The sequence below is a fragment of the Aedes aegypti genome, chromosome 2, assembly GCF_002204515.2.
Source record: "Aedes aegypti strain LVP_AGWG chromosome 2, AaegL5.0 Primary Assembly, whole genome shotgun sequence".
NCBI classification, from domain to species: Eukaryota; Metazoa; Arthropoda; class Insecta; order Diptera; family Culicidae; genus Aedes; species Aedes aegypti.
The window spans coordinates 433209163-433228955 of NC_035108.1; the positions used below are offsets into that span (position 1 = coordinate 433209163).

The following is a 19793-nucleotide window of genomic DNA, read 5'->3' on the forward strand; positions in this document are numbered from 1 at the left end:
GGAGAGATGACTGTATCAGTTTTTTGACCATTTCTATACTCAATGTGAAATTTTTGAACATGACATCTTCTACAACATTTTACATATTATAAAAATTCACAAATTTTTCAAATATACCAAAGCTGTGAAATCATCACATCCAAAGATATAACGAAATTATGTTAAAATTTATGTAATTTTCGACCATTTTTCTAAGCAAGTTTCTCCTGAATCGGCACTTTTCGGCAGCCATATTTAGTATACTTTGATGCCTTATTATATCAGTTAAAGCCCTATGGCAACAGAATCATTTCAATCATTTTTTGTCGAGCTTGGAATTTCGGTCTTAAATAGTTTTTTTACCTTTTATTTACTCTCAGTGCAATACTCTGTATTAATTATATCACAAAATAACATATTAAAAAACACCTTTATCCCACTAAAACTGATCAATATTAGCATCAAATCGTAGTTGTCGACGATAATTCGGCTTCGGTCACAATGCGTGAAAAAATTAAGAACATATAATAATATGGTCGGTGTTCAAACAGACTGAACCAAGTGTTTTTCAATGATTTCAGGAAAACGTACCCCAGGCATTCGAAATATAAAAATATTTGCATTATTTGTTGTGATGATGGAACTTATCTATTTGATGATACGTCTGATCAAAATACCATCAGAAAAATCAAAATTGATCGTGTTACTAACATATCTCTATGACAACAAAATATCATCTGGTCCAGTCGGTTTGAACACCGATCATAAATATTTTATGATAAAAAGTGAATAATAATAGAGAGTAAAATATAATTTCGCCTGTTGAACACAAGTCCTCTCATTTTTTCATCCATTAGTTTGTTGTGCCGGCCGAAGTGAACTTATGTCCAAAATTTCTGATATATGAGAAACCTATCTAGTAAATTCTCAAAAATAGTATTTATTTTAATAAAAACATTGTTTTTTGATGCAATACATTTACAGCTTGCCAGGATGTTCGACATAGTTGTTAACATTTGCGATAACAGAATATCCCAAGTTTATTGATTGCACTGTGAGCATACAAAAGGTCAAAAAATTATCTGATGTCAAAATAAACTTCCATGCTTGTCAAAAAAATGGTTGAAATCGATAAGCCCTGTGAGACCCGATTATTCTGTTGCCATGAGGTTTTAACTGATATAATAAGGCATCAAAGTATACTAAATATGGCTGCCAAAAAGTGCCGATTCGGGAGAAACTTGCCTCGAAAAATGGTCGAAAATTATATAATTTTTAACATAATTTCATTAGGCTGATACAAATATTAATTTTCTTTTATGTCACCCCCCCTTAACAAATCCGAAAATTTTGAAGGGGGAGATAAAAGAGGTTTATCATTTTTTTGACATCAGTTAGGTTTTTTTCAATTTTTAAAGCAAAAAACAAGTAAAATAATGATCCAGAGGACGTTTGAAAAAAGGTTAACAATTATCGTTAAAAATAAAAATTTGAAAAAATAACTTTTTTTGTTCCTTATTTATTTTTATCCCCCCCCCCTCGTACCTTCCGTAATATAAAATTTTACAAAAAGTATGTTTTTTTAAAAAAAAAAAACCCAATAGTTTCCGTTTTTTTGTGTTTTGAAGGCCTCGGGACCAAAAGGGGCTATTGCTGTTCTCATTTTTTCTTGAAAGTTCAGAAAATTTTACGTCTACTGTCAAATTTTCAGCGATGTATGTTTTTTAGTTTTTGAGATATATTTTTTGGAAAATAAAAAATCAGTCATTTTTCATCGGCACACACTGTAGGTCTCAGCGCATTAGATTTTTTTTTTTTTTTAAATCATAACTTTTGAACAGCTTAACCGATTTCCAATCTTTTTTTATGGAATGAAAGCTTAAAATTTCAACTTTTCAGACAAAATTGAAAAATCTGATAAAAATATATTTAAACGTGAAAAAATATAAAAATTTCAAAGTTTTCTATTTTTTCTGATAAGTTGAAATCATAAGCTTTCTTTCCATTAAAAAAGATTGGAAATCCGTTGAGCTGTTCAAAAGTTATGATTTTTTTTTAACATTAAAAATTTAATGCGCTGAGATCTACAGTGTGTGCCGATGAAAAATGACTGATTTTTTATATTCAGAAAAATATACAGTCGAATCTCCATAAATCGATATCCAAGGGACCATCGACTTATAGAATTATCGAGTTATAGAACACACCGACAAAAAAAAACCTAAAATTAAAGGATCAAATTTCTGTACTTCCTAATCTTTTATGATCACATTTGTAAGAAAGCAATATTATTTTGTTGATAGCATTTTAAAAAATCATATTTAAAAAACTTTTCTTAAAATTTTCGAGAAATCACTTATTTTTACTGAAAATCAATAATGTTATTTTTGGGTTTTTTCAACTTTCATTACAACTTGCAAGTCTTTCTTCACTTCCAAACAAGAAGTGATCCATGTTTCCCTTTATAAAAAGGATTTTTAGAGAGATATCGAGATATGGAGGGAAATTTAGCTCACACGTGACATCGACTAATGGAGACATCGAGTTATAGAAATATCGACTTATGGAGAGCAAGATGTATGGGAATTTCAAGGGACCGAAAAATCCATCGAGTTATAGAATATATCAAGTTATAGAACATCGAGTTGTGGAGAGTCGACTGTATCTCAAAAACTAAAAAACATACATCGCTGAAAATTTGACAGTAAACGTTACATTTTCTGAACTTTCAAGAAAAAATGAGAACAGCAATAGCCCCTTTGGTCCCGAGGCCTTCAAAACACGAAAAAACGGAAACTATTGAGTTTTTCCATGTAAAAAACACAATTTTTGTGAAATTTTATATTTTTCCTGAAAAGTCAAAATCTCTAGCCTTCATTTCGTCCAAAAAGATTTAAAATCGGTCGAACGGTTCAAAAGTTATAATTATTTTAAAAATAAAAATTTTGCAAAATCGCGATTTTCCGGGTCACCCTATTTTGGAAATTGTCACCCTAATCAAAAAATCCAAAAATACGTGTATCCTTATTTCGGATAAGGAACAAAATAGCAAATTTTCACGGAATTCGGTGGCCCACTAGATCGGTTTTTCATGGAATGGCTGAATAAAAAGAACTAAAACTTTGCTGAAGTAATAATCGCCCAATAAATATTTTTTTCAAAAAATTTTTTTTTGCTCGGGTGCCTTATTTAATCTAATTTAAAAATTATTTTTTAATTATTAATCGGGATGCTATTTCAAAACAATGTCCCCAAGACACGCCTCTAAGAGGTTTTGACCGTCAATTTTCAGTTTCGTCCCACTATGTAGCGTCAGTTAAAAACACTTTAATAAAGACAAAAAAAAAAGTAAATCCACAAGAGCTCGATTTTGTGTAAGTTAAGCTCAATGTTGCATTCAGTTGTGAAAAAGTATAGATAGAAAAGTATAAATAGAAAAAGCATAGATAGAAAAATCATACAGAACGGAAAATTGAAGGACAGTATCTTCTTATTTGTCTCAAAATGTGAAAATTTCCGTTTTATTAAATTAAATAATTTCAAATAAAAAAACAGAGTTTTGGCATTATTGTTATATTAGGTCAAAAGGAAACAAGTAGATAAATTCCTGGAAGTTCTTTGGATGAATATAATGTGAGATATTTTGTCCAATTCTATGTGCAATTACAGCACAATTCCTGTTGCATCATTGGAAAGAATTTTAGGAGGAATTCCATCGAAATATTTGTTATATACCTGGAATTAACTGTGTTGTGTTTCTGCCGGTAATTGTGCCGGGGTATCTGCTAGAGTATTTAGTTATTTATTTGGCATTATCTGTTTGTCCAGTGTATTTCTCACGGAGATCTTGTAGCATTCTTTTGAATTCTTTGACAACTTTGGTAATCCTAAAACTTCCGTTGTAGACTCCAATCAAATGCGACAACAAACATCTGTTCTTGGAAATTATTATAAAACCATTAACCTATTGGAAACATCCAAACGACGTTCCAAAGAATGCATAATTGCTATCCTTCCCATACCCCTCGCTACACCTCCTTCGCGGTATTCAATCACATTCAATGTCATTCTTCCCCCCGTCATATGCAGACTATACTTTTTTTTCTCGCCACCATCGACATTATTATATGTCCACGCTGCGCACCGATATCCATAACAATAAAAAGTCATTAAAATAAGCAAAAATAATACCAAATTGCAACCTAATTGCACTCCGCAGCCAAGCGATGGCTGGCGCATGTGGATCATATAAAAAAATCTGCAAACGGAATATGTAACAATAGTGCCGATTCGAATCCAATCGATGATCACACCGAGCAGTAGCAGCAGGAAAACGAATGCCGCACTAGGGTGATTCATTTTTTTCCTAATTTGGATATCCCATCTCCCCTAGCTTTTTTTACAATCGTCTTGATAAAAATGGAGTTCTGTCAAATTTTCTGAAAAATTAGTGAAGATTTTAAAGTGGCCCAAAAACGATGGAAATTTATATGAAGAAATTAAGAAATTTGTTCAGAACATAACAGATTTTTTTGTAAGTACAAATAATTTTCCTTTGTAAGTAAGCCAAATTTGTTTTTTGAATCATGGAAAACAAATAGCTAAAGAAAATATAGGAATCTGATGGATGGAAGATGAGATAGCTATAATTTTAGGAGCTATGCTTAAGTCCCATTTTCAGTCCAGTTAAATTTATATATTTTTTTTTCCATTCACAAACTTTGTTCATAAAAAAACTAAAGTATAATAAGGTGTAGTGATGTATTTTTATCTCTACCAAAAGAACAACATTCAACAGAACTCTATTTTCATCATAAAGATTGTAAGATATGGGAGATGGAATATTCGAACATTTTTTGTTATCATTTGAGCCACCCTAATGGCACACGCGTGACGAACGACAGAGATTTGCAACTCATATAGTATGTCCCGTGCGTGGCATCTCATTTGCATGTTGCAGCATGGAAAATTTCTATTTGCATATACCGGTCGGTCATTGGGGTATTGGAATCGAACGAATTGCACCGCGCGTCACCTATTTCGCATGTAACCGTTTCCGAGCCAAATGATGCGTTAATTGATTAGGTCTGGGAGGGGTGCGGCGCCATTTGAGAACCTCGCGCTGCTGACTTTTGCGCGCAGATTTGCAGCACCGAAGAATGCAAATGAGATGCATATGAGGATCTTTGTGGATGGATGAAAAAGTATTTTAGCTACAGTTGATTTGCTGTTACGCAAATTATAGCTCAACATCCGAGCGTTGGATGATCCTGGCAGGGGTTGATTGTGCAATGAGACTTTCGATTTTCAATCCCACTAGAAACCCATCGACGCACGTTGTATTTTTACGATTTATTGATTTTTATGTTACAATCCTCAGGATAGGGTTAGGACGACTATAAATAACCGATTTAGATGCTAATCAGTTACGTTTCTCAATAGTACTATTTAGCCCCTTGGATGAGAAGATTTTTCGCGCATCATTTCAAATGTTTAATAAGGAAAGGGAACACTAAAAACGATATTTATCACTTCATTACTTATTTGTGATGCTTAGTTTTACAGCAAGGGTATAATTTTTGGAATGTTGTACAAATATGAAATTAATTTATACCACAAGCAATCAGCTAAGAAAAACATCAAACATTGAAGAAAGATTAAAGAAGCATAGAATTGTATATGAAAATAGCTTCAAATTTAATAAACTTTTGTAAAAAAAATCAAAGAAAAAATTGAAAAACTAATGACAGTTGACACTGAAGAAAAAAGACTATCCAACGTCTTTCCAAAATTAATAAAAAAAAGAGTAATACATTTTTTTATAAGACTTTCTCATTTTTTGTTATTCACTTTCTTGCGATTAAAATTTTAATTTACACCTCCCGTAATTGACGATCCGTAAACCACGAAGTGTTCCTCCCAGATGGGTTCCCTTTATCGAATGTCTGCTGCCGAAAAGGCGCCTACATCCAACCAACCCCATAATTATTAGGAAAAATTGCAAATTGAAATGTAATCTAATCTTCAAGCCCTCGACGACAACCGCCTGAGGCGAGGCAGGTTATGAATTTGTGCAAGTTTTGCATGTTTCTGAATTTCCTGCAGACGAAATCCAAGAAGCGGTCCGGGACCGCGTTGGAAAGTGTGATTAAAGTCCTCTCTTGCGGATGACGAGCCCTCTAGCTGTGCATATACATAAATATGCTTCCTTTTGAATTTGTACGTCTCCACCTTCGTACCTACACCTTCGACTCGTGATGCTGCTTATTCGTGCATGATGTATGCTGGAATATGCTCTCAAGTAGCGTCCTGTAGCTGGGGAGTGAGAGGAGTTTCTATTCCTACGATGTCAAAGAACGTGTGTCTCGAGTGCTTCTGGAGTTCTAGACGGCGACGGTTGTTGATTGCACTACTGCACACGGCTTCAGAATTTCACCCTCACCTGTGTTGAAGAGTATGTAGTAGCGAAGTCGAGAAGGCGGGATGTATGCAAAATTTTCACTATGCCAGCGTGGGGGGTAATGACTTGTTTGCCCCAGAGCGGATTTAATATGCTCCGTAGTGCCGTGGTATAGTCTGTGAGAAGGACTTCCAGGCCTTATGTCACCGTACTGCTTGAGGAACTAACTGAAATTCTAATCTTAAAATATTGAATCCTATAATCATTAAAGTGGATAGTATGTTGCCTTTAGCGTTCATAGTTGAACACAATATTGTTATTATGTTTCAATCCGTTGACAAATACGCATTCACCCTCAAGTCGGTCGTTTTAAAGACATGTGGGGTTTTATAGCTTAGATTTTGGGTACCGCAATCCGGGGTAACATTCATCATTTTTCTGAAAGCTTTTTTAATATTTCGTTTGAAAATGCTTATGTTGCAAATTCTATATTTTTAAAACAAGTTCGGCCACCCATACCTTGAGACTATATACTGTATTTTGTTTATTGAAAGATTTAAGCATGTTAAAATAATGTTCTAAGTGGTTTTTGAATTTAGCTGATATGGGGTAACATTGATCACCTATGTAAAAGTGTAGTTACTTACTTAAACCATGACCTCTGAAGCCGAATATGAATGCCAAACACTTACAAGTCATTTACTTTTTGAGTAATTTTAAAATAAAAAAACACCTCGAACCGCCTAAGGGTAGGCAATTTCCTAAAGAAATTTTACATTCTTAACAGTTATTCGGTAATGTTGCCTAATTGAGTATACTTATAAAAGTTTTGACAACGGAATCGTTTTGGGTGATGTGGTTTTTAGTAAGAACCACATTTCCTTGCTTATATCGTTTTCAGAACTTATGTGAGACATGTATCTGCGGTAGTGTTCATCCTTAACAATTAAAATCATTATTTCGAAAAGTTGACAAATTTACGCATAAGGTGAACGCAATTTTCGCAAAAATATTAACTCATGAATATAAGAAAGAGAAGCACCATTCGTAATTTGGAAATGTTTCATCAATAAATGGTAACACGAACTTTTATTGAGATAAGTCATTCCGATCAATGTTACCCCGCTGATCAATGATACCCCGGATTACGGTATAACACAGTATACAATTTCAAGCCATGGCAGGCATATCCATCAACAATGGAAATGCTTTTAAAGACACTCTGAATTAAAGACAGAACCAAGTTCAGTCAAACATAGATTCACGAAAAATATGGAGAACATGACAACTTAGGAATTCATCAGAACCTTATTAATATTAATATTAATATTAATATTAATATTAATATTAATGTTCTGCTGTAAATTTATAGTTATTATTTGTTTCGGTTCAATTTTTTGATCTACTAGAGCGCAATAGTTTACCAAACATGGTCAATCCTGCAAAATAAGTAAAATTTGGAGAATTTATATGACAATCGCAGTAAATTTCACGCGAACATTGATGTCTAATGTTTATATCTAATCGAGAACTAAGTGCCTTTAGTGCATGAAGGCCAAACATGAACAAACGATATGAGCGCCACGAGTGTGTCGTTCATCAAACTACCAAACATTGACAGAGCTATTCTTGGTACTTGATGATTATAATTCGAGTTATAAGTTTGTTTGCCTGTGCCAGTGTTGTAAACATTCGACATTTTTCGTGACGTTCGTTTCGATAAAGTTTGATTTTGCTTTTTATGTCGAATGTGACTCGCATGCAGTGGAAGCAACTCTTATTATGAAGAGAAATAAACAAAACCGTACCGTTTTCTGGTTAGCTGTATTCAATAAACTTTTTTTTTTCGTACGTTCGTTTGACCACTCATGTTGGGAATGATGAAGGCAAAGACTGTCAAATGTCAACGAAAACGTGTCGACTAGGTACCGTGTTTGCTTACCACATTGGTCTGTGCTTTGATTATCAGTCAAAATAAAACAAAATTCAGAAAACTCCGTATTTAATGTTACTACTGTAAAAGATAAGTATTTTGTTTGTTATTTAGATGTTTACAATTATAATAAAGTTCTCTTTAAATCCATATCAAGACCAATAACAGTGTAATGTGATGCCATTGGCGTAAAATTTAAACTTTTAAACACAGGAAGTGTTTACTCCCTTACTCGATACTTGGTATCTCGATATCGAGTTTGAGAACCATGAGCCTATGCATGCTATAAAACGATTCACTTTTACTGTTCGCCCTGCTTTCAAGATGCCCGTGAGAGAGAGCGAGACAGCACCAACATACGGCGCACTGTAAAAGTCATGAGGACAAAATAATTTATGGCACGTACAGAGGCTAATAGTAAAAGTTGGTTTTCATGGTTTTTACTCGATGGTCGTTTGGATCTCATTTGTACAGATTTGGGAAAAGTGAGAAAAAGATGGGAATTTTCATCCACCTAGAAAAAGACAGTAAAACCGGGAAATTGTTTAACTTTTATCGATGGTTAGCGATGCCTCGATTTTTTTTGGATATTAACCTTTATTATGCGAGATGTGATTCGAGGTTTTTGTCAAAGTTCAATCAGAAGATTTTAGTAATCAAACATTTTTTAAGTTTCCGTCGCACAGTGGCCGCACTCCATACAAATGTTGGCCAAAAGTACAAATATCTCTCAAATCGTTCGAAAATCTTAAGTCATTGACAAAACATGATTTTTAAAAGCAATTTGGTGGATCGATTTTCCGGTACATTTGGCAGAATCGATTTAAGCGTTTTTTTTTTTGTTTTACTTGATAAAACTGTAATTTGAATTAGTGTAGAACTAGCCCTCGTGTGTTAAAATACACTCTAATAAAGATTTAAAAAAAAAAAAAAATGTAATTTGAATTTGAATTCAATTTGAAGTAGAGTATCGTGGGTAAATTTTTTGTCGTTTCTGAATCTATTTGGAAATCGAAGTTGACCAAAAAATGCAATCTTCAAATCAAGTTCGGTGATCTGAAGGTCTAATTTACTGTTTCTCAAAAATATTAATTTACAAATCTTGGCGCAGAAATGCGCAAATGAAGTCATATTACATTGAATGTAGAACGTTCGTGACACATTAAGTGGTAAATTATTTGAGAGCATTTCCTAGATATCTTACAAAAGCATTGAAAAAATGCATGTTTTTTTTTTGGAGAAGTTCCATGTAATGCACTTTTTCTTTTTCTGAAATGGTAAACATGCCGAATACGATTCAAAACATCTTCAAAAATCTGCAAAATAAAGTCTGCTCTTTAGAATGAGATTGGTTGTACTAGGTTTGGTTGAATTTCAGAACTGAAACAGCGATTTAGGAGGAAGAATATCCACGAATATAGGAAAATTCAAAAGGGTCGTTTTGGCTGACATCACTTGTTCACATGATGTGAATAATCGAAAAATATATCAATTTGATCTAAAACTTTGGGATATTCATATTTATTATTGAAGAAAGTCAGAAAAAATATCAGGGAAATTAATTGCAAACTTCTTCTTCTTCTTTCTGGCGTTACGTCCCAACTGGGACAAAGCCTGCTTCTCAGATTAGTATTCTTATGAGCACTTCCACAGTTATTGACTGAGAGCTTTCTTTGCCGATTGACCATTTTTGCATGTGTATATCGTGTGGCAGGTACGAAGATACTCTACGCCCTGGGAATCGAGAAAATTTCCTTTACGAGAAGATCCTCGACCAGTGGGATTCGAACCCACGACCCTCAACATGGTCTTGCTGAATAGCTGCGCGTTTACCGCTACGGCTATCTGGGCCCCAATTGCAAACTTCTTTTCATGTTTAACCAGCTTTGCGTTGTTGGGGGTAAGGTTGGGCCAAAAATGTGTACGAGCTGATTGATTGTTAAACCATTTTTGTAATTTGACATGAAATCTTCTTTTGAACATGAGAATACGTAAGTAGATGAAAAATACGAATTTAGTACTATACCATTTAATTCCACTAGAGTTTGTATCCTTTGACAGATACGCGTATTTCGACCTCAACTGTAAGGCCGTCTTCAGTGTCGTGTACTAGACTCGACTGATGTACACGACACTGAATACGGCCTTACAGTTGAGGTCGAAATACGCGTATCTGTCAAAGGATACAAACTCTAGTGGAATTAAATGGTATAGTACTAAATTCGGTTTTTTCATCTACTTATAGGTATTCTACTAAACAGCTCGAAGATTTATTATCATGAGAATACGTTCATGAGTAATGCATTTGAAAGCGCTTAATTTTTTTGTTCGTTTTTCATTAAAGTGGGTGACACTGGGCCAAACAAACTAGAATAGGACGATATTCAAAACTGAGGGCAATAGATGGCTCTTTTTTCAGTGGTAGTAAAAACGAAATCCTGAAGCAAAGAAAGCACCATGGATTATCAACTTGACGCTTGATTCCTTATCACTTCTTTTTCGATCCAGTTTCTAATTTGCAAGTAATTTACGATTTCAATTATTTTCCATACGTTTTGACAGATCTCGTCTACCATTCTTCCATGCGCTTGTGCTGGAAGTTTGAGAAATTTGAGAATCCAGCGTAGCGCGATCAGTGAGTGGAATACAAACATCAGTGTCGCCACTCGGCGACCAGTGAGAGAAACTGAATATTCAAAAGGTTGAAGTCTGTACTTTTTGTCGCTGGCGCCAACTGTTAGCTTGTAGCCCTTCTACCGGCAGCCCTCAAAAAACTCTTCTATTTTAAGCATCTGTGTCGCTATTGATTATTAGCCATCTGGATCCGAAGATATTCCAAAAATTTATTGGGGGACCGACGTTTTTATATATCTCCCATAAATATCTCAGGCTACAGATTGTTTTTTCAAGTTCCGCTGTTCAAAACAATATTTCAAAAAGAGTCTGTTGTGAAAAAATGAAGCAAATTAGTGTAACCGTTTCGAAGATTTTTGTGCCTGGTACTATCTTGGTCATATGAAGATCTTGAAAACTTTTCCACATCAGATAGTTACATCAGAGGTGGTGTATAAACTAACGTGAACAGAAATGTGCGGAGATAAAGATAGATGCATCTTGATAAACGTACGTGTGGATTGGAAAGTAGAAGCAGTAGTGTGATGTGCTAGTATCCATCGTATTAAGCATTGATCAGTGAGAACTGCAATTTTCCCAGTATTGCAGTTAATGATGCTGATACAAACCGATGCCAAACAATTCTTTCTCAAAACGGCTCTAGCATTGTACAATAACATTTTGATAAATGTTATCTCTTTTTGGAAATAATGCAAAGAAAATGCATCTTACCGTATTCTCAATCCGTCGTATCGTTTTCAACTCCGTCGCAATCAGTTTCCAGATTCGTCTCACAACTTACGGCTCACTGTGTGTATTGATTGGTTAAAACACAACATATCAACGCTATAATAAAATATTTTACTAGAATATATAGATCTACGGGCATCTCCCTCCATTCCTTCAGCATGATGGAACATACTAATTTCCTTTAAAATTAATTGTTCGTCATCAAAATTCAGCCCGAACATATGAACACAATTCCTTTTGACCGTACAATTATGGCATTTGCTCACAGTACAGCGAAAACAACACAATCAAAGGAATCGTATTTTTACGTCGAGCGTCGCGCACACATTGATGCACACAAGCTTTTTTTTTCTCAGTACGACGGATTGAACTTTGTTTACATTCTCAATTAAACGCGGCGGATGAGGAAATATCGTAAAATTTTATGCTTTATTGAAGTTTTACGGCGTGTGATTGGAATGAAATCCTTCAGTGAAGAAGTACGAAGGTTTTCCATAGTGAAAATAAGTGCCCGGCGAATTAAGTCACCCACGGGGCACAGTGGAACGAAATCAAAAAAAGTGGGACATGTGTGTTTGCGCTGAAACTATTAGGTTTAGCGTTTCGACATGTTCTACAAAGTTTCATCATTTTTTTGAGTACTTAATTTAGACACTGAAAAAAAATTCACTTAAAGTGATATACACTGAGAAAAAAAATTAACTTTTTTAATTATTGTCAAAATTGAAAACTGTCTAAGGAAGTATTGTAGGCGACCTCATTTCATGAAAGTTTGTCGAAGACGGAAAAGTTCTATCTCCTACACTGACAAAGTTAGGGGGTAAAAATGATAGGTACCCGCTTAAAACTCATATTTTCTCCAAAACTTCTAAATTTGAATTTTTGGATTTTTACAATGTTTTACAATGTTCAAGGTGCTGTGAAAATACACATTTTTGCCAAAGACACTGAAGCGCTAGCTCTTCATTTTGAAGATTTACGAACGATTTTCTGTTTTTTTCACATCAAATTTAAGTGTGCATATCTTGTAAAGTTGCAAGTAGTAGCAGCTAATTTTAGCATCATGCTGTTCCTAAACCTATACCCTTTTAATATATTTACGAATAATTGCGGGGTCAAGCGGGGCTCATTCAAGTTTGTTTTATTGAAAATTGTATTTCCTATAATTAAACATATATTTTTTGTAGTTTTTATTTATGTGGTATAGTTTTTAAGTATTGCTTTCATTTGGAATTTTTAATGTTTGCCCATTTTAAACGATGATAAAATGTTATGTTTTACGGTTTTTGTCAAAATTTGAACAGTTATATTTTGTAAAGTAATATTTATTTTTCCATGTATCTGACAACATTTTTATAAGTATATCAAAGCGCTAAATACCGCTATAAAGTTGAAATCAACTGTTCAACTGATTCAAATGTATAATTTGATTGTATATACTACAATCTTAGTTATAAAAAATAATTGAATTTCACTCCTAAGAACATTAAAACATAGAAAGATACAAATTTGTTTTGATAGGTATCAATGACATCGCTTAGATCTCTATTATAGCGCTGTATATCTGTATATGTATTGATTTCCTAGCTTTGCAAAATAAAAAAGCGGCAAACGGTATCTAGTATAGGGACAAAATTGAGTATTTAAGGATTAATAAACTGTGTTTAACTATTAATAAGCCTGATACACTTGAAAAAAAAATCCAGTAATTTTCACAGAAACAACAACTTTTAACCGTGTCAAATTGAAACTTAAACAGTAAACATTATAAATGTGCCGTTTGTAAAATGGGCCAAGAGTTAAATATCATAACAAAACATAAAAAATAACAGATAGAAAAAAACAGTAATTGAAATTTAGAAAACATACATTTATTTATAGGAAATACAATTTTCAATTAGGCAAACTGCGATGAGCCCCGCTTAACCCCGCAATTATTCGTACATATATTAAAAGGGTATAGGTTGAGGAACAGCATGATGCTAAAATTAGCTGCTACTACTTGCAACTTTACAAGATATGCACCCTTAAATTTGATGTGAAAAAATCAGAAAATCGTTCGTAAATCTTCAAAATGAAGAGCTAGTGCTTCAGTGTCTTTGGCAAAAATGTGTATTTTCACAGCACCTTAAACATTGTAGAACATTGTAAAAATGCAAAAATTCAAATTTAGAAGTTATGGAGAAAATATGAGTTTTAAGGGGGTATCCATCATGTTTACCCCCTAACTTCGTCAGTGTAGGAGATAGAACTTTTCCGTCTTCGACAAATGAAAAAAGTTAATTTTTTTTCTCAGTGTATATCACTTTAAGTGAAATTTTTTTCAGTGTCTAAATTAAGTACTCAACAAATGATGAAACTTTGTAGAACATGTCGAAACGCTAAACCCAATAGTTTCAGCGCAAACACACATGTCCCACTTTTTTTATTTCGTCCCACTGTGCGGGGGCGGGAAGAAACTTGTGTTGAAAAGTGGTCGATCGCTAAGCATTTCTTTCAAATCGTGTTCGTCCATGCGATTTCGGTGAAAAAGTGCAAAGTGGATAATTGAACTGAAGTTATTTACCAAAATACAGTAGTTTTATTGCATTTTTGGTGTACAAAGTGTACAAACCATAACAGCTTTCACAAAATTACACTTGGATAATGAATCTATGTTGCAGGTAACTTTGAATATCCGCCGTAGTGGAACATTTAAAGTTTGATACGGCGAATAGTAGCACTTACGACGAAGAAGAACAAAACCCTAATGCACTGAGGAAACGGAATGGAGTTGTCAAAATAACTGGGACAGGCAAAATTGGGCCAACTTCGGAATGCTGTAACTTTTTTTTCTCAGTTCAGATTTATAAACAGATTTAGCTTCATAAGAAAATCTTATTAGTTTCCATATGGCAATCTAATGGAATATGATTTTCGTAACAATTTCATACGAGGGTCGATGTTAATAACATAATATTCACGATAGAGATCCATAAGCGAGCCTATGACAATGATTAGTAACACTTGTGAAAACACATAAGTATTACATACGAATTTCTAAGGGAATAAATTCTTATGAAGAATCATAGGTATTAATTATGAAGTTCTTTGGGACCATTGTGTATTTAGAGAATCGCTCTTTGAATTTGAGAATGATATTTTTAAGATCTTTGAAGGTAACGACAAGAATTTCTTGTGAACATCGGACGTTTTGTGTTTCGTAAGAATCTTATGAGTCAGGTCTCCTATTAGACGCTGTCACCCACTTTACGCAATTTATCAGATGTCTTCCAATTGATTCGAGTGAAATTTGGTAGGTAATAAGTTCATATTAGGCCCCAGTAACAAACGAAAAATCGGCTTCATCCGACTGAATGCAGCTGGGAAATTGCAATGGGAGCAAAGTGAGTAGCAGCGTCTTATAGGAGACCTGACTGTGCGTTGAACAACTGACTGGAAATCCGAAGGCAGTTCAAACGGAAGCATTTCTATATGAAGATAGCAGATGATGGAAAAACGATAGCTGAGATACTTTTCATGTAAATTATCGTTGTCTAATAGTTATGCCACTGACTGTTTTGTTTCGATCAACATCGTACACAACTCTTAAGCGAGTAGGTAGGTACCTAAGCATTCGTTCCTTCCGCAGCGCCCACCCAGTAAAGCACTGCCTGCTATGTACCTAGGTGGCGTCAAGCAAGCACCCTCTTCAACGGGCAGCGAACTCTTCCTTCACCTGCCACCAAGCACTACTGGAACGAAGTGAATGATTCATTACCATCCTCCTCCTGTACTGAGTCGTGTCGTGACTCGCGGGGTCCAATTGTAAAAGGAAACACTTGTAACCTCCTAGTCTTGAGGCGTACGACCGGAATCGGTTTCGTCGTGAGTCGTCCCGTCAGTCGTCAACAAGAATGGCTACCAGCACGCGACGAGACGAGGGTGGCACTGTTATATGGCGCCTGCGCTCAATGCAAATTTGGTTGTTTTCGAAATAGGCAAAAGGTAAAAAACGTCCACCCAGACTTGGAGGCTAGACGCTACTTCCCTGCGGGCTGTGCATTGGCTCTTGTATGGTAGTTTCGCCACTGCAGTCACTCAGTCAAGTTCAATGTTTTCGCCAGTGAAGTTCACGGTTTATTAGTTCCCTGTTCCTCGGAGTTGTGAAGGGGTCATCGATCGACGATTTGTAACCGTTATAGGGAACGGGCACGTTACACAATTTGTAAGTAGGTATTGCAACCATTTAACGGAAGTCTTCATTAGCGCTGTTGTTTGGGTGTAGATATTGTCGAAAAATGGCCATTAGTCGAGTGCAATAAATCATCTCTCAGTCGACAGTTCGCATGGGGTGTCGAATGATTTGTGTTCTATTTGTTTTTGAGGTTGGTTTTCAAAAAAAAAACTGACTCACGGAAATTGTTACAATTTTTCGCTCAGCTTTACATCGCTATGGAGACGGTTTTTCAACACTGCCGGCAGTAGGCTTTGTTTTCCGACAGCATCCGTTGCTAAGGTGATTTACGACACGCGAAAATTCATTTGTTTACCTGTTACTGTCATCTACTGCTGCGCGTTCGAATGGACTATCATAGGATGATTTACTGACTCTCGCAATGTCACGGAGAGCCGAAAATTGCTCATTTCCGTTTCCAGTTTTAGCGAACGTAGCGCACGCAAAAGGTAATAAACTAGTAACGGAAACAAAAGGGAGAGATATTCACCTCATTGGTTCGGATCATAACCTCGTTATGGCTCCACGTGAACGAATGCATGTATGGTATCTGTTTGTCACTGATATGGTCGCGTGGTCACCCTGGGCAAGGGGTAATACAATAATTTAATTTTGAGTTTGCGTTTGCAAAAACAAAATAGCAGAAACAAGATGTGCTTTACCGAAGAACCTTACTTGATACCTGAGTGTATTGTATCTTTGTCGGTTTTATGCGATTCTTCTCTAGTTGTCGCGAAACCACTTTTTACCTCACGAATAATATCATTGTCAAATGTCACAAGTGTTCCCAGATAAACAAATTATTCAACAACAGCCTACTTCTGTCTTTACCTGCAATCATGCACTTTATTTTGCTATAGTAGTAAACGAAAGCAAGGTGTAGGAGAGAACTATAAGTATAAACAAGAATTTCGCAATTAAAAATGGAAGGAAAGAAGGTATTAAATGTGCTTCAGTTTTTACAACTATTTTAGCAACTGCCTGGTTATGGAGGCTTTGCTTTGATTGTTTCGATTTCCTTTCTCATCAAACCTACTTTGCTTCCATCAACTTCCCTCATTTCAGAGCAATTTTCTCCCAACTAACTTCAGCTGCCGGAATGGGATCATTACGGTTGACTGCATATGGCCGCGTCTACATAAATATATGAATAGCTATTAAAACAGACCTGACCTTGAAAGCAGTCTTCCAATTTTTTCCACTTCATTAAAAGTCGACAAGGCTTTTATACGCCACGTCCGAAAATGAAATAATTAAAACAATCCCACGTCTCGGTCGCATCCTACGGCAGCACCGGATCAAACGGGTTCATAAAGCGAAAGCTTTTGTTTTGGCGATTCTCCCTCGTTGACCTTGCATGGTCGTCGTCGTTTTATTTTCCGCTCCCCTGCAGATGCGGGCCCCTAAACGTGTTTGAAGAACTGTCAAAACCGGGCGGAAGCCCACAGTGACCCACTGCTGCCGGAAATCAGCTGTTTGTTTTATGAGTTTTTTTTTCTGTAACGGATTTCTTTTCTTTTTCGTTTGCGAAAGAAATACGATTCGGATCAATCATAAATACTTCAAAATCAATCAGAGCTTCTATTTGAGATAAGTTTTCTATTTCTTCGGATATTCTAAGGAATTGCGCACTATTCACCCTATTCAATAATGTGAATAAATTCCTTCCCGATCAGAAAGGAATATCAAAATTATAAAAAAAACCTACCCCAAAGGTAAACAAGCGAGAAAAATGGATTTTGTCATCGCTCTCTCTTTAGGGCTCTCGGTCGCTGCTGCTATTTATCAAGCTTGTTACAACTTGCGATACATTGCTGTTCATGGAGCGATACATATGGGATGTTTTTCTTCGCTTGCTTTGATCATGCTTCTAAATCAAATGAGAACGATTCCGGCAATGCCTGACAATATCCTTATATGACAAACGTTTGATATTAATAACAAATTCTAATATAATTCAGACATTTTTTTTCTGGAATGCCCTCCTGATCGGGTCTCAGTTTCATCGAATGCCCTCTTCGTCGCCGTTTAGTTAATAATGTGCACCCGAAATCGCTTTAATGTACTCTTCCCCCTTGTAGGCAACGAGTGTCCCTTCCCGATTCAGATTTTCAAAAACGAACAAAAGGGAAAAAAGCCTGAATCGATTTCGAAAAAAAGAAAGGGAACACCCAACGGGATACACTCGCAATTCCATGTATGTTTGTATGATTTATCGCACCACCGTGACAAATCAATTACGTTCCTGTGTGACGCCCAGATTGGCGCACTTTGACTAGATAAAACCTGAAACCTCAAACTATGTAGTGTTCTAAATTTTGTCCTTTTCCTCTATTTCTATTTCCGACAGTTTGCCGCCTGGGTCGATGCGGTCATCTTTGTGTTCAGCCTGGAGAACGAGCAGAGCTTCAACGCCGTCTACACCTACTACACCAAAATGTCCCACTACCGGAACAGTGCGGAAATTCCGATCATCCTGGTCGGAACGCAAGGTTAGTCCCAACCTTCTTCAGGAAGATTTGAACCAAACAACTACTAATTACTGGTAATCTTTTCAGATGCCATCAGCGAACGATCGCCCCGGGTTATCGACGATGCCCGAGCACGGAAGCTGGCCCAGGATCTCAAACGGTGTTCGTACTATGAAACATGTGCCACCTACGGTTTGAACGTGGAGCGAGTCTTTCAGGATGGTGAGTGCATTCGGAATACTCTTGGTATTAGAATCATTCGTTAGGCGTTAAGATTAAGATTTAACAATGGATTCAGTACTGTTAAGGTGAAGATGAATCGAAGCCAAAACTCAAATTTTCAAGAGCACGGATCTGGAGAATCAAACATCCGTTTGAGCTGAAAATCTAATCGATTGGTCACCATCAGCTAGTGACCAATCGATTAAGTTTTAAGCTTAAAGGGATGTTTAGTTCTCCAGATCCGTGCTCTTTAAAACTTGAGCTTTGGCTTAGATTTATCTTCACCTTAAATGTCATAAATTAGGGTGATTCAAAGTATAGTTTTTGTTCCACGCGCGCATTTGAATCTAGGTCGGATTCTGAGTGTTGAATAGTCGGTCGTTACCTTCCACTAGTGAAGCATCCTACCGACTCCAACACTGAGGTGACAAGTGGTGTACAGAGTGCACCGACATTACCCTAAGCTTCAGACCCTAATCTCCCCGGAACCTCTTTAGGTTATTTCTTCGAGGAGGGGCCAGTGCATATAGCACTTAACCAGAAGTAGCCTAGAGAAACTGCTTCTCCTAGCCGACTTAAACAATGTTACAAGGGACCAGCCTCTGCAGCCAACTCTTGGTCGACGCGCCATAGGCGCTGCAATGCTAACATAATGTGAGTGACAGCCGTAGTTACTGCATTCCAGCACTCGGCATCTGCACACATTCTCTCTATTAAATTGTCGATGGACGTATCCCATCCGCACTTAGCAAGCATGCAATCTCTCACAACAATAAAACTCGGGTCATCGAACACGACATGCTCCGCTGTTTCCTCCACAACAGCACAACGCAGGAGATTCTGAGTGCCGAAAACCTATGCAGGTACTTCCTATAGCAATTATGTCCTGACAGAAAATGCGTCAGGTGGAAGTTCACTTCCCCACGGTTTCTATTATACCAATCTGACACATCTGGTATTAGCCGATACCTTTAGTGGAGTTATCCCATTCCTGCTGCCAACCTCTTTGCGTTGTCTCTTTACACGCGTTGCGGACTCCTCTGGTACCTCTTTGGTTGAAGCATTGAGCATCTTCCTTAATGATGAACCCGAAGGGCTTCATCCCGGCTATGATGCACACGGCCTTTTTAGATTCTGTTCGGTATGCGCTTGCTACTCTTAAACACATGATCCTATACGTACTTTCCAACCGCTCTAGGTTTCTGCTCG

At 36.2% G+C, this 19793-nt stretch overlaps 1 protein-coding gene across 3 annotated transcripts in view; it reads left to right on the forward strand.

Moving 5' to 3' along the window:
- The window catches only part of LOC5575569 (centaurin-gamma-1A), a 649196-nt gene that overhangs the window by 596584 nt on the left and 32819 nt on the right, over positions 1-19793 (forward strand). For 2 of the 3 annotated variants that reach the window (XM_021847784.1, XM_021847785.1), the window contains exons 3-4: positions 18242-18383; positions 18450-18584. In XM_021847784.1, the coding sequence (XP_021703476.1) occupies positions 18242-18383; positions 18450-18584 (277 nt within the window). Of the gene's footprint in view, positions 1-15779; positions 15883-18241; positions 18384-18449; positions 18585-19793 lie in introns of those variants that run through there. The other variant, XM_021847786.1, reaches the window with a different exon arrangement.